The sequence below is a fragment of the Bubalus kerabau genome, chromosome 1 (genome assembly GCF_029407905.1).
Source record: "Bubalus kerabau isolate K-KA32 ecotype Philippines breed swamp buffalo chromosome 1, PCC_UOA_SB_1v2, whole genome shotgun sequence".
NCBI lineage: Eukaryota > Metazoa > Chordata > Mammalia > Artiodactyla > Bovidae > Bubalus > Bubalus kerabau.
The window spans coordinates 164,340,670-164,355,974 of NC_073624.1; the positions used below are offsets into that span (position 1 = coordinate 164,340,670).

Below are 15,305 nucleotides of genomic sequence, written 5' to 3' on the forward strand. Positions count from 1 at the left end.
ATGACAGTCTCACACAGAGAGCACATTTAAGATTAGATCATTTTCTTCAAATAGCTGTCCATACTTACGCTTTCTAAAACTCGTAAACATCTCTCTGCTCCCCATAATGAGGCTACTAGTTTCTCTTCATCCTCATCTTTACTTAAATGATCCACACATTCTTTCACTAGGAGAAAGGAAATGGACATAGATTAACATGTCTCGTCACTTCAATACTTACCCCCTTTACTAACATTAAAAGTCATCTGTATACATGCTATCAATGTGTTGGAACCTCTCTGAACACTTATTCTAAGTTTTATACAGTGAGATGTTGAAATGTATGAGACTCTAATTTATAATAACTTTCCAATATCAAATTATTAATGGCCTTTTCTTTAAAAGTTAAAAGATTTTGAAGATGCTACTAAAAGGAAGAGATCTTTTCAAACTGATGCAATTATTCTTTGAAATATATGAACAGAATATTCGGGTTTTAAATAAAAAAATGTTGTATGTGTAATATATCATACCTTTATCTACAATATGATCCAGACCACCCAAAAGCCGTAGTTCTTCTTTAAACCAGTCTCCTGCTCGTTTAGAAGTAAGGGACAGTAAAGTCTCCATAGCTAAATGCCCAGTCTGAAAATCAGAAGCACCATTAATGAATATTGACTCTGAGTAGTAATTCTGAGGCAATACTTCTAGAGATTGCTTTTTTAAAAAAGGAAATTGCATGCTACCAGCCCACAGTATTTTTTAATATAGTAAATGCTTTTTAAAAGTAAAACTAGTTTAAAACTGGTATCAGAATAGTCTTAAGCTAAAGAAGTGTTTTTATCCATTGGCTTGTTTTCAGAGAAAATCCATTATTTAGTCTATCACTTGCCAGTTCGATAAAATATATACTGGTACCATCATATAGGCTCAAGGGCGAATCAAAGGGTATATTTAACTGTGGATCAATACACTGGATTAATTTACCACAAAGGTTGTAAGAAGAAATACTCCAGAAACAAGGTGTGGGTGTGTCAAAATTTTTATCTGTTGGTAAAAACTGGTATCTTACTGCTTTGCTTTATGTTTTCTAACTACAGCAAATGAGCTTATTTTCACATATTTATCAGTTACCTGTAATTCTTTTAGTGTAAGTCCCCTGTCAAATATTCTTCCCTTTATATTCATGTAAAGTAGCTTGTCTTTTACTTACTGTTCTATATATTTTCTTATCTATTCTGAACAAAATTACTTTGTTTTTTTTTTAGGGTTTCATATTCACCAATTTCAAACTTTATACTACAGGGTTAGCAGCTTGGATACTTTGGCCTCTGTGACAAAATTATATATAAACAATGATTTAGGACTACTACTGGAGGAAGCAAAGAACACTCAGAGCCATATTTATAAACCAGGCTAGGTTTTTTCCCATCCCTTCATTTGCCTTCAATTATTAATTTTACTTTTTAATTGAATTTCTTTTAAAAGGGAAACTTGGTTCCTGTGACAATAAAGGAACTTTAATATAACAAAAGAAATGCTTTAATGTAACAAAGCTGAAAAGACCTGGTTATCTTCCCAAAGCTTACTGCTTTGAAAGATGCAAGTTTACAGTAAGTCTTACTGGCCCATTTTGAACTGAATATAAATCAGATATTTAGAAATGCAAAAAACAGATCTTATCAGCAAAAAATCTTAATATTACTTATTTAGAAGAGATTTTATTTTATACCTTACAGATTTTATTCTGTACTTTAAAAGAACAAGGCTGATGATGTCCAAGGTGATAAATACAGATCTAGAATTCAACACCACAAAAATAGATATAATTTTGCTCAATTCTCATTCTAAGTCCTTGAAAGAGTAATGTAATAAGATCAGTTCGGGCAGGGTTAGCTCATGAGTCACAGCAGTGAAAATGAAGACTAATGAGGCTTTCTTTGCTTAAGAAGAAAAGGGCATAGTAATTTGATATTAATACAACAAACATTCGTAAGATCTGATGCAAAAAAGCAACTTTATTGTTTGTTTCTATAGGCATTAAAAAGGACTGTTTGGTATTTTAGGCTATATTCAGTATATAGTATGCTAGTATTTTAAAATAGCCTACAATTCAAACATTTTATTTGAAACTGGAATACTGGTCAAAGAGTTAAAAACACAACCAAATCACTAATCAGAATACTATTCAGCAATTTGTGAGCTCTGTTATTTGAATTATATTTTAATATTATAATATTAATATTTAAAAATATCTTTCCATGGTACGTCAGGAATAGCAACATATGTCAAGGAACAGGTTGAGTAATGAATAAAACAATGTGTAGGAGACAGTCACTGTACAAAACAATGTCTATTGTTAAAATTTAAAATGAACACAATACCCAAGATTAGCTGAAGGGGGCGGGGGGGCATGCCACATCCTAATATTAGCAACTGTGTGTTCTCGTTTTAATCATGTGAGTTAACTACTTAACATAGCACAGTTATTATACTGGTATTTACCATCCTAGTAAATTCAATAAATGATGGGAAAAAATTCAACAAGCAAGTTTATCATCTTTATTTAAGAGCAAATGCCTGGAAGAATCTAAATGTTGGGAGAGAAAATTATAATGATGATAGTAACAATAATTTTTAAAAGCTGCATTTATTCAATTATGCAGCAAATAAAAATTATGGGCTCAAACATTCCTTTATAGCATTAAAAAACAGTATATGTTCTAAAAATGTTAAAAAGTATGAATGTATTTTAAAAATAGGATACAAATAGTTTGGTGAGGTGGAATGATTGTTTATCCACACTTGAGCATAATAGCTATTTTCTAATCTTAATAAGTTAAAGTACTAAATACATGTCAATTTTGTATCCTATCTTTTAATGTTAACTTCCTTTCCCCCTCAACTCCCACTCTACCTGAATCTATTCCCTATTCTACCTTAACTAAGAAGAGCAATAATCATAAGTCATTATATGGCTAGCACAAAGCATTCTGTAATTTTTGAAAGCAAATATTGCAGTCTTCAGTTTAGTGGACAGTAGAAAAACCAGTAATTATATAATGTTGGAGCTGTCTGTAAGTCAAGTATATATAAATAAATAATCTTATTTTTTCAAAATGACAAGGCCAGTTATCTTCCACTGGCCTACTAATCTGTGGGGATATTCTTGATTCTACGAGTTTTTAAAAAAGCCAGAGGAAAGTAAAACTAAAATCAACCAAAAGCAACATAATCATCTTAAACTTGGGGAGTTGAACTAAGCATAAGCATAGCCATGGCCATGACCCTGAGTATGAGGGACATTGCTCTACGGAGGGGTTCATGCCTAGGAATCCCCCTTTTCAGTCTTGGTCCCTTGCAGCAGTTAATCAGACATCCTGAGATACTCTGAAATAAATGAATGCTCACTGAATATGGCTCTTTCTTAAGATCCTTTAAATCTTTATTCCTAAAACCCATAGCAGCCTAAATGTAGTTCCTACATTTTAAAAAAACTGACATTTTCATTTTACAACCAAAGGAAGGAACTCACCGTTATATTTTCTAGATCAAGGTGCTTATTGTGTACAGTTTCACAGAGCCTTCGAATTTTTTCTTTGATTTTGTTCATGTCTTTCTCATTCAGCAGCTTAGCTGAAGAAGCATCTTGTTCCAGTTCTAGGAGTCGAATCATCAGATCTAGGCTAGCTCTATCAAGATCCATGTTTAAACGATCTCTACTCAGTATGTACATGAGGGCAGCTGTACAAAGGGACAGATTCTTCAACAGGCCCAAAAAGGGGAAAAAAAGTTAATGTAAGCAATTAGTGACAATTTCAAGCAACAAAAGACTATTTTGACATTTGTTTACATTTAGAAACCTTGAAAATGTTTTATTCAGTGAAAATCTCCCTCTTAAAATATTCTAGGGAAATGTGATTTCAATAAATACATAAAGCACCACAGCTTAAAATTTTCCTTTCTACAGACTTTCTCTATACGAATGTCTCAGTAGTGTTTAAGTGGAATTATATTTTTTCTGGCCATTCTGTGCTAAATGAAGAGTTTACAAGACCTTTTTTTCAGCTATATAATCCTACTTTATAATATACTTCACTCTTTGTTCTTTATAATATAGTGAAGTCAAATTTCCATTTAAAATCAATAATGTAAATGTGTTTTAAAAAATAAACACAGCTGAGTTTGTGTTAATACATAAACTCAGGATGCTCGAAGAAACATATTAGACTCATTTCTTTAAAATAAACCTATCAGGTCTGGTTGAACCAAGTAGTTTTTTTAAAACATCATTAATATCATGTGCTCTCAAAAATCATTCAGATCAGGTAGTTAGTACATTCAGCTTATAAAATCTACATGTACTGAAGGTGATATAGATAAGCATTAACAGAACAAAGAGGTCTATGTTAGAATATTCCCAACACCTGGGATATTCTGTACTTAAACATTTTTTCTATACATCTAATTGAAGTGTACTTGATCTTACATGAATTTCAATGCACAGAAACACAATTAACTATCTAAAATTTAAACTTTAAATCTCCAAAATTCAAACTAGGTTTCTAATTAACTGCTTACAGAGCAAAATATGTTTGGAAATAAAGCTTTGGAGATCCACTGCTGCTAAGAATATATATTAATGCTTTGGTCCTCTCATAACTTCGTAAGAAGGCACATTAATTCTTATTTCTCTCCTTCCTCATTGTTTTGAACCTGCTACAACTTGGTAACTGACTTATCTTCATTTGGGCTTAAGTGTATTGCTTTCAGTTTCAGAAGACTCAGTATTAGATTCTGTCACCTAATCTAGACTTCGAATATAATTTTCCTGAATAAAAATATAATAAAGCCATTTCAAATTACCACCACTTATGATTAGTAATGATTTTTTCTAACTTTGAAAATGTTAAACCTAACTTTTATATGTAAATATCCTATTTTTTAAGAGAAAGTATCAAGTCATAATGAAGATGAGGATGTGATTCCTTTTCACAATGGGATTCAACATCCAAGCAAAACATTTAAAATGTTAATATCTAAAGTTTTTATTCATGCTATTAATATTACAAAGTAGTAAAAGTTGTCCACCCTCCCCCCCAAGTACTTTCTGATCCGAGGTAATCAACGCTTACAGAACTAAGTGTTCAGTATGGTAGGTATGTCATGTCAGACAATGGTTAACAGTATAAACTGACAAGGAGGAAAAAATGTTGAGCAAATAGTCTGAAATGATTTATTAAGCAAAAAATCCTGGCATTAAGTTTTTCTAAATATTTAGCAAATATGGAGCTTCACTGGTGGAGGTGAAGAATCTGCCTGGCCAATGCAGGAGATACAGGTTCAATTCCTGCGTGGGGAAGATCGCCTGGAGAAGGAAATGGCAATCCAGTATTTTTGCCTGGGAAATCCTATGGACAGAAGGCTGGCAGGCTACAGTCCTTGGGGTTGCAAAAAGAGTTGGGACACAACTTAGCTACTGAACAACAAAAACAAATTTAGTAAATATAAACTAGAATTCTAAAATAATGCTTCTCAACCCCAGAAACTTAAATACCTGATGATGCTGGGAATCATCCAAGGTTTTAAAGACCATTGCTACCATTCCATGTGCTCTCAGGTGCATTCGAAAACTGGGCATGGCACATTTAGTAGCCAAGCTAATAACACTGGAAGAAAAGAGACTAGGTGAAGGGGACTGAAAATAGCTAGTGTGTTTTGTTTTAATTTGCATAATACCTAAATAAACAACGGAGTGCTCGGGGGTTGGGGGTTATGTGTATCAAAGCATTGCCCATGCACATCACATGGGCAAACCAAATTTATTAAATACTCACTGATGCACAGTATGTGATTAGGTACGCTATATTAAAAAAACACAAATAATACACGATTGTCTTCAGTGTATCCTTTATATTACTGCTACCATTAAAAGTAAAAACATCTCAGGTATCTTCCATGTTTCTGATCCATAAAAAGTATAAGTATATAATTGGACATATTCCAAATGACTGGATAATTCAATCAAACCAAGATTTTCAAACCATTATAATATGCCAAAGATGATCCAAATCAAAGCATGCTTAAATCATTTATCACTTGCTTATATAAAATCTGACGCTAAAAAAGAAAAGATTCTTTGGCATAACACTTTTAAACATCTGGAAACTGAAGCCTATGCTATGCTAAAATGCTGTACCATCCAACTTTCTTTAGTCCGTGTAGGATCAAGTCCCTTAAAAGAAATCAATCACATTTTAACATCACTGGCTATAACCTACACCTATGATAACAAAAATTGCAAATGTTTGGCTCCACTGAGCTAAAAAATTTTAATGAGGAGCATGCATACAATTTTCAAATATAAAAATAAGATCTTACCTAAGGCAACGTGTGTTTAGAGGCTGTGTGCTCTTTAAGCCACTTAACAAGTACTCAATGTCATCAGTGAACTCTTGGTTTTCACCAAATTCCACCACATCATTGAAGTGCTTCACGTGCTGAACAACAGTATACAACTGCCAAGAAAAAATAAGTCCACCTCTTTTGTAACTATGAAGTAGCATATTTAAATCTATGAACTTGCTCTGCTTTATTTAAAAGTGTATAAAGTAAGTTTATTAGATGGCAACCAACAAGTGTTTTAAAAACATTGGTAGCAGTAGGACAAAGTAAGTTTGTGGTTCAAAACTCAGTCTCAGTTACTGATACGTGCTCAACATTGAAAGGCTAAATTACATACAAAATCCTATCCACATGCAGCAAAACTGTATATGGATGCTTACTTCTTTGTCTTCTTTTCTGCATTTCAGTGCAGTAACTATATCCTGGTAGGGCTGAGTAGGTATTGTCACAGTTTTTATCACTTTGGGTGGTGGTGCAGGAGCCTTAAAAACTCCATCATCTTTTTGATTTTGCTCCTTTGAAGACAGCCTCACCTATTAATAAAGGTATTAAATTAGTTGTTCTAAATAAATATATAAAAATAGTAACATCTCATCTACTTGGTAAATTTAGCTTTAGAGTAATAAAACCCCAATTCTCCCCCTCAAAGGTAGGGGGAGGCCTCTGGGGATACTTCAAAAATTCCATGCACTATAAGGTATGACTTATATGTTTTACTCACAGAAGAACCACTCAGGAACTTATTCTGGTCTTTTCAACCTAACATTTCATACAATTAGTTATCCATCTCCAGAATCATTAGAAGGAATAAAGAACCAAAATGACATACAAAAATAGCACTGACAAACAACTCAAGAGACAGGAAGAGGAAAACGACAACAGACAGACAAAAGAACTTGTAAAGTATAGGAGTCCACAGTTCACAGTAGAAAAAAATCAGCCATAAGAGCATGCACAGTAATGGTTTAATACTAGTAAAAGGAGCTTAATATATCAAGAAGACAGAGAACTGTACATTTTAGGATGATCTCTATCCCTATTTTTTATTGTCTACAAAGAACTCATTCTTTGATAGCTCCATATGACTGAGGTGTCACTATTAGTCTGTAAGTATTAATGCACGATCCTACCAGTTATTCTGGAGCAAATAATTTGCTACAAATCTTTTTCAAATGTGTTTTAAATTGAAAGGTATTACTATAATGCAAGAAAAAAGTTCTGCTCTAAAAAACAAATTAATCACTCAAAGCCACTTTAAGATCAGTGTAGGATATACTGATATAGCTCTCCATCATTTAAAAATTCCATAATATGGGGATCAAGAATTGTCCAGTATTTTTGAGGCCTTCATTCATAACCTAGTAACACCAGAATTTCTGTTGTCCTGCCCACAATCCTTACTTTTCCAGTAAATTAAACTAAAATCACTAAATTTTAGTGAAGAAGTTGAAAATAAACTATTAAACAGAAAAGCTAGAGACTTTCAAATTATGCTTAATTTAATATTCCTCATACAAACATGAAATTGCAGAGTACAGTTCACTTACTGTGACACTCTGAGGTTTTACTATTGGTGGTGCAGGTAGTTCTTCCGAGTCTGGATGATTCCAATGTCTAGCATTATATACGGCTTTTGTAGGAGACTAGAGGAAAGAGAAAAATATCAACTATTTCCATCTTACTCTGCATCCTTATAAGACTATCACATTTTAAAACTAAAAATCACAAAGAATAATTTATATAAATTGGATTCTTTACCATTAGCACCAACTGGGAAGCCAAGATACACAATATCTGATTTATATTACCATTATGCTCCTACCACGCCAATGGCAGATATGGAGCCACTGTCCTATTTTGACACAAAATCAACAATCAGTGTTCTGGGCAACTATCACCAACCAAGAAAAGAAATTTAAACCTCCTGTTTGGCTCATATTAACTTACTAATCAATACAGTTAATTCAACCTGTTCTTTATTCCTCATGCTACTGATTCATGCCCTACATTCTTCCAACAATGAAAATCAGCCAGCTTACAAGAAGGGATAAAAGTCCTTATTCATTTAAGTGAAACTGGTGTGTTTCCAGATGAGTGTCATTATTAAAGTTTTCAGGGTTTTTTTTTTCAGGTTTTATATAAAGGTAAATATGGTATGTATACCAAATATTACCTAACACAGTGGAATCTAATTCAGTACTACATACTAAAATACATGCAAAATGTATAAAAATGCATACGGGGTAGGATAAAGATGTAAATCACCCCACCCTACTACAAGTTAGTTTACTGCCAAATCAATATACAATAAACTTTATGAAAAAGACCTTTCAGCTTTAACACTTTGAATTTTAAAACTGAGTATAAATAACTATGAGCCTGCATAATCAAATCCACAGAATTAAATCTGTATTAAAAGGAACATATCTTCATTTTCAAAAGGAAACTGATTAAACAGACTGATAACATTTTCTCCATCATTTACAAAATGATGTTAAATTATGTCCTTTAAACTTCAAATAATCTCATTAGAGATTTTTAGTTTGTAAGAGTATAATTAATAATCTTTGTATTTTCAGTATTACATATAAAAAACAAAGGAGTACAAGAAAAGAAACATACTTCACGGCTGGCCAAAAATCTACATAAAAAATTAACCATCTTCCCTTACTAGCCTCAATGAAGTAACATTATTAGAATTGAGCATCATACAAAGTGATCTTTTTATATAAATATTTTCTTCAAAATAACCATGCTGTGACAAAAACAACTGTGTAAGCACCAGAAGAACTGATTTTTCAAAAGACAGAGTTTAAACTAATTCACATACTAATTTTGTTAGAAAATCTTAATGTGAAAAGGAATCTACTGTGAAACTTACATAAAGCAGAAAGCCTCACTTGTACTGTGTATACAAACACATTAGTATTCTTACATATTAGCATAAAGTAATGCAGTATTAGTAAACTAAAGCAGTTTATGCAATAACTTATCAGGCCTTGTGAGGTAGAGCAGACTCAACATAAATTTTTAAACCTCTATTCCTTACTATTTTTCTCTCAATATCTACATAATTTACATGCCTGCTAGTTGTTAGATCCCTCATTTCACCTCAAATACCCAAAGCACAGCCGTAAGCCCAGGAAGATAACAGACTTTTTAAAAGAATAGGTGCCTCAAACCTGAAGCACTTATTTTTAAAAAGCATTGCTTTCAAGTAAGAATATTTTGGATAATATAAAGGTTATCTGCTTCCACCAGTAACAAAACAGCAGAAGTCAATGTTCTAAATTAAACAGACCCTGGAGACTGGGACTACTACATATAAAACATACATGTCGCTACACATAAAAGAAATAAGAGCTTACTGTGTAGCACCGGGAAGTCTACTCGATACTCTGCAATGGCCTACATGGGCAAAGAATCTAAAAAAGAGTGCATAAATGTATATGGATAACTGATTCACTTTGCTCTACACCTGAAACTAACACAATGCTGTAAGTCAACTACACTCCAATAAAATCTTTTTAATTAATAGCAGAATATAGATATATATTAAACAGACCCCCTTCTAGTTAACTGCAAGTGGCAATACACCTAACAGTTACAAAGGAGAGAGAGCAACCACGTGGTGTGGGTTAAAATCCAGGTAAAGAGTAAGTTCTACTGCTACTTGTTACTAAATATTTTTCTCATCTATATAGCATTCATAACAGTATCTACTGCAAAAGGGTTGTTGTGAGGATTAAATGAATATATGTAAAACACATATTAGAATGCCTGAAACAGTATGTACTATACAAGTATTATCACTGATAGTACTAATTATAATAACTATTATGTGATGATGTGCAAGTCTGAGTTCAGAAAATTGGAGTGTACACACACACACACAATCTACTCACATAACAGAGGACTGAAATAAAAGGGATAACTGACATAAACATACTCTGTTAACAAATATTATTATAAAAAGCAGACTGGGATATACTGTTCTAATTCATCTCAAAATTCAACAATATCCCTGATAAATACAGAGGCAAAAATCCTCAACAAAATACTAGAAAATTAAATTCAACAGCACATTAAAAGGATCATACATCCTAACTATATAGAGGATTTATTCCTGGGATGCAAGGTTGGTTCAACCATGAAAACCAATCAATGTAATACACCACCTTTATGGTGAAGGACATATATCACATAATAATCTCAATTGGTGCAGAAAAACCACTAAACAAAATCCAACTCTCTTTAATGAAAAATATTCAACAACAGAAACTGAAGGAAATTATCTCAACAGAGGTCATATTTTAAAAGGCCCACAGCTAACATCAACAGTGAAAAAAATGAAAGCTTTTCCTCTGAGAAATCAGTAACAAGGTAAGGATGTCCACTCTCACTAATTAAACACAATACTGAACATGTAACAAAAGTAATTAGGCAAGAAAAAGAAATAAAAGGCATCCAAATAAAAAAAAAATTTTCTCTGTTCACAAATGACATAATCTTGTATATAGAAAACCACAAAGATTTCACCAAAATAAAAAACCCATTAGAACAAATAAAAATGTATTCAATAAAGTTGTATTTGAGCAAACTCTGAGAGATAGTGGAGGACAAAGAGAGGAGCCTGGCATGCTGCAGTCCATGGAGTCACAGAGCCAGACACGACTCGGTGACTGAACAGCAACATGATACAAGGCTGCACTACACACACCAACAGAGGACATCAGAAGAGGAGATGAAGGAAATTTCATTCACAACATCAAAAAGAATACAATGCTCAGGAATAAATTTAACCAAAGAGGCAAAAGATTTGTGTGCACCGAGGACTACAAAACGCTGAAATTAAAAGACACAAAGAAATGGAAAAACACCCTTTGTTCATGGATTAGATGACTTCGTAGTTAAAATGGCCATACTACTCAAAGTGATCTATAACTTCAATGGAATGCCTGTCAAAATCCTAGCGGTAATTTCTATAGAAACAGACCAAACTTAAAGCTTATATGGACTCTCTAAAGACCAGGAATAGCCAAACAATCTTGAGAAATAACAAAAAACCCAGAGGCCCCACATTTCCTGATTTCAAAACATTACAAAGCTACAGTAATCAAGAGTAGGGTACTGATGCAAAGACAAATATATGGGCCAAGTGTACAGAATGTAACACCCAGGAATAAATCCACATATATATGGTCAAATTGTCTTCACCAGTGGAGGTAGTCTCTCCAACAAGCGATACTGGAAAAACTAGATATCCACATGCAAAACAATGAAACTTGACCTTCATCTTACACCATACACAAAAATATTTTTAAAACTTAAAAGTAAGACCTGAAGCTAAAACTCCCAGAAAACATGGGGGGGGGAGGGTACTTAACGGTGGTTACAGCACTGACTTCTTGCCATGAAGCATAAGCACAAAAGCACAAGGAACAGAAGCAAGCATGAACAGCTAGGACTACATCATGAAAAGCTGCGGCACAGCAAGGAAAACTATCAAGAGTGAGAAATGCAACCTACAGAATAGAAGAAAAATCTTCAAACCATTTGTCTGATAAGAGATTACTATCCAAAATATACAGGGAACTCCTATAAGTCAATAGCAAAAAAAGAAAAAGAAAAACAGGCAACAGACTTGAATAGAAGAACACTGAGCACTGAAGAATCGATCCTTTCAAATTGTGGTGCTGGAGAAGACTCTTGTGAGTCCCTTGGACAGCAAGGAGATCAAAACAGTCAAGCCTAAAGGAAATCAACCCTGAATAGTCATTGAAAGGACTGAAGCTGAAGCTCCAATACTTTGGCCACCTGATGCGCAGAGATGACTCATTAAAAGAACCCTGATTCTGGGAAAGACTGAGGGCAAGAGGAGAAGGGGACAGAGGACGAGATGGCTGGAGGGCATCACTGACTCAATGGACATGAATTTGAGCAAACTCTGGGAGATGATGAAAGACAGGGAGGCCTGGCATGCTGCAGTCCATGGGGTCACAAAGAGCCAGACACGACTGAGCAACTGAACACCAAATATGATCCTGCAATCCCACTTTGAAGTATTTATTCAAAAGAATTAAGAACAGGATTTCGAAGACATATTTGTACTTCCATGTTCAATGCAGTATTTTTCAAAATGGGCAAAAGGTAGAAATAACCTAATTATCCATCAACAGAGAATAAAGAAAATGTTACACACACAACAGAACATTATTCAGCCATTAAAAAAAAAAAAAAAAAACAGGAAATCCTATCATATGCTATAATATGAACCTTCAGGATGTTACCCTAAATGAAATAAGCCAGTCACAGAAGGACTTAATACTGCATGATTCCACTTGTAAGAATTCTAGTCAAACTCATAAAAATAGAAATGGTGGTTGCCAGCGGCTGGACAGGGGCCAAAATGGGGAGTTGCTATTCAATGGGTATAAAGTTTCAGTCAGGCAAGATGAAAAAATTCTAGAGAACCACGGTACAATACCGTGCTTACAGTTAACATACACTTAACAGTTACTATACACTTAACAATCTCCTATGAGGTAGGCCTCATGTTGTAGTTTTTATCACAATAAAAAAAAGAACTTTGAAAAGCATTTGAAGCTTAACAGTACACAGAATAAATATACAAGTTATATTCAAAAGATACACTCATGAACATTTTGTTTACTTTGTTGAATTAAGGTGGCTTAGTAAACACTATTATTTTAAAAGTTTTGACAAGGTTTTGCCATTTTAATGCTAAAGACTAATCTAAAAGAGTGAATCCAATGAGAACTGTTGTTCCCTACTGTTAATTGTTTCAAAGTTTTACCAAGTTAATATAGGGTTTATTATAGGGAGCAGGAGGATTTGAGGATACACCCTACTATTTAAAAGTTAAAATAAAAAAACATGCATGTGGTTAATACAGACACACTGGGGCATGGGTCAGAGGTAAGATATGACCAACACGGACTCTGAGCTCTTGACATCATTCCAAATAGTCTAGCAACTTCACACGCACCTAAGTGCACGTCACACATGATACTGTGTACAGTATCTACAAAAACACCAGACAGCAATCAACTTTTCATGGAAAACAAAACCCCTCTTACCACTCAGCAACCCAGCTAAATTGTAACTGAGTCCTTTCGACTGCACTACCAGGCTTACTTAAATCTTGTTCATTTTTATTCTGGTTTAAAAACTAGATGTATCATATTAACTAGATTCCTTAACTTTTTAGTGTTAAACTTATTTGTGGATTCCATTTCTTCTGAAATCTACTCCAAAGAATACTTAAAAACAAAAAAGTAAAAAAGCTCTTAAGACTATTCTAACATCCTAAAGATTTGGAATCATTTTAGCATATTTCAATCCTAGTAATCTTAAACATACTAACATACTATTCCTTTGTTTCAGTTCTCCAGGGGCATGACAAATAAGAACCTCAAATGTAACACTGTGTTACAGCTAAGGAAAAAATATGCCAGTGACAGATGCATGGCGCATGACGCATTTATCTATGAGAGAGAATTCAATTTCTACAAAAACAATGGACCAATTTTTATAATTATAATGCAAGGCTATGGTTAACAAATTGGCTTGTTGAATCACAATTAGAAAAAAGAGGTAAGAAGAGTTCTTTCATGAAAAGCTAAGAAGAAATGACAATATTATGGTATTCTTTATTGAGCTGGCTCTCAAAGGGGGAAAAAAAATTGGAATAACTGCTTTTAAGCCATGTGAACTTTTTAGCAGTACCAAACTTATTTCTGAGTTTTAAAGAGCACTGTGTACTAAATGAGGACAAATACAGTAAGCTGATTTGAATCCATCCAGCCTTACCCACCGGAGAAGGCAATGGCACCCCACTCCAGTTCTCTTGCCTGGAAAATCCCATGGACGGAGAAGCCTGGTGGGCTGCAGTCCATGGGGTCGCGAAGAGTCTGATACGACTGAGCAACTTCACTTTCACTTTTCACTTTCATGCATTGGAGAAGGAAATGGCAACTCACTCCAGTGTTCTTGCCTGGAGAACCCCAGGGACGGGGGAGCCTGGTGGGCTGCCGTCTATGGGGTCGCACAGAGTCGGATATGACTGAAGCGACTTAGCAGCAGCAGCAGCAGCAGCATTACCCACACAAGGATATCATAACACAACTGCACTCTCACCAGTCATTCTGTCAGCGTGCGCTACAACTGAATGACTTCTGAAAAAGCAGAGTGCCACAGTGCACAACAGTGAGTGTGTCGCACTTCCGTGACAATTAAGAAGGGAGAAAATTAATCTGGATTTGACTTTTTTTTTAATTCTTAAGGTTTCTTTTTGTTTAAGATGGGCAGGAGAGGCAGAGAGTATTTGAGGAAGAAAGTTTCACAAAGATTAGGGTACCTTTTGGCTCTTTAGAACTTTCTTTTAAGCATAATGATATAATCTCAGACTGTCTTAAACTATGATCAAAACAGCCTTAAAGTAAAATTTCCTAGTTTGTTTAAATATTCAGGGCATAATTTGACGAAAAACTGCACCTATCCCTAAACTAAAACCAAGAATGTCTCTACTGCTAACAACTAGACATTCAGAAGTGTGAAGACAGAGCACTAAGCAAAGGTATAATCCACACGTACATGGGATGAGTAGAGCTGAAAATTTTTCCTGATTCAATTAAACCCTACAGATTACTTTCAAGAGACAGTTATTTTTATGAATAAATTGTCAACTCCTATCCACAAGAACAATTTATCTGCTACTCAGCTGTTTTACCTTCAAAAGAATTTGTAACAATTTTATAAAATTTTATAACAGGTATTGCCACATCAAAATATCATCTTAAAATAGCATAATTTGAGCATAAGCTCTAAAAATTTTAGTAAAACTTTATAAAACAGGTACTTGCACATCAGAATATAACCCTGAAACAGCATAAGCTCTA

General features: G+C 34.0%; 1 protein-coding gene across 4 annotated transcripts in view; it reads right to left on the bottom strand.

The window, feature by feature from the left end:
• WAPL (WAPL cohesin release factor) overlaps window positions 1-15,305 on the bottom strand; it is a 75,457-nt gene that overhangs the window by 14,112 nt on the left and 46,040 nt on the right. For all 4 annotated transcript variants that reach the window (XM_055538044.1, XM_055538031.1, XM_055538038.1 and 1 more), the window contains 7 exons: window positions 7,932-8,027; window positions 6,765-6,917; window positions 6,361-6,497; window positions 5,537-5,648; window positions 3,515-3,742; window positions 513-624; window positions 69-166 (listed from right to left, as the gene is read on the bottom strand). In XM_055538044.1, coding sequence (XP_055394019.1) covers window positions 69-166; window positions 513-624; window positions 3,515-3,742; window positions 5,537-5,648; window positions 6,361-6,497; window positions 6,765-6,917; window positions 7,932-8,027 — 936 coding nt within the window. The remainder of the gene's footprint in view (window positions 1-68; window positions 167-512; window positions 625-3,514; window positions 3,743-5,536; window positions 5,649-6,360; window positions 6,498-6,764; window positions 6,918-7,931; window positions 8,028-15,305) is intronic.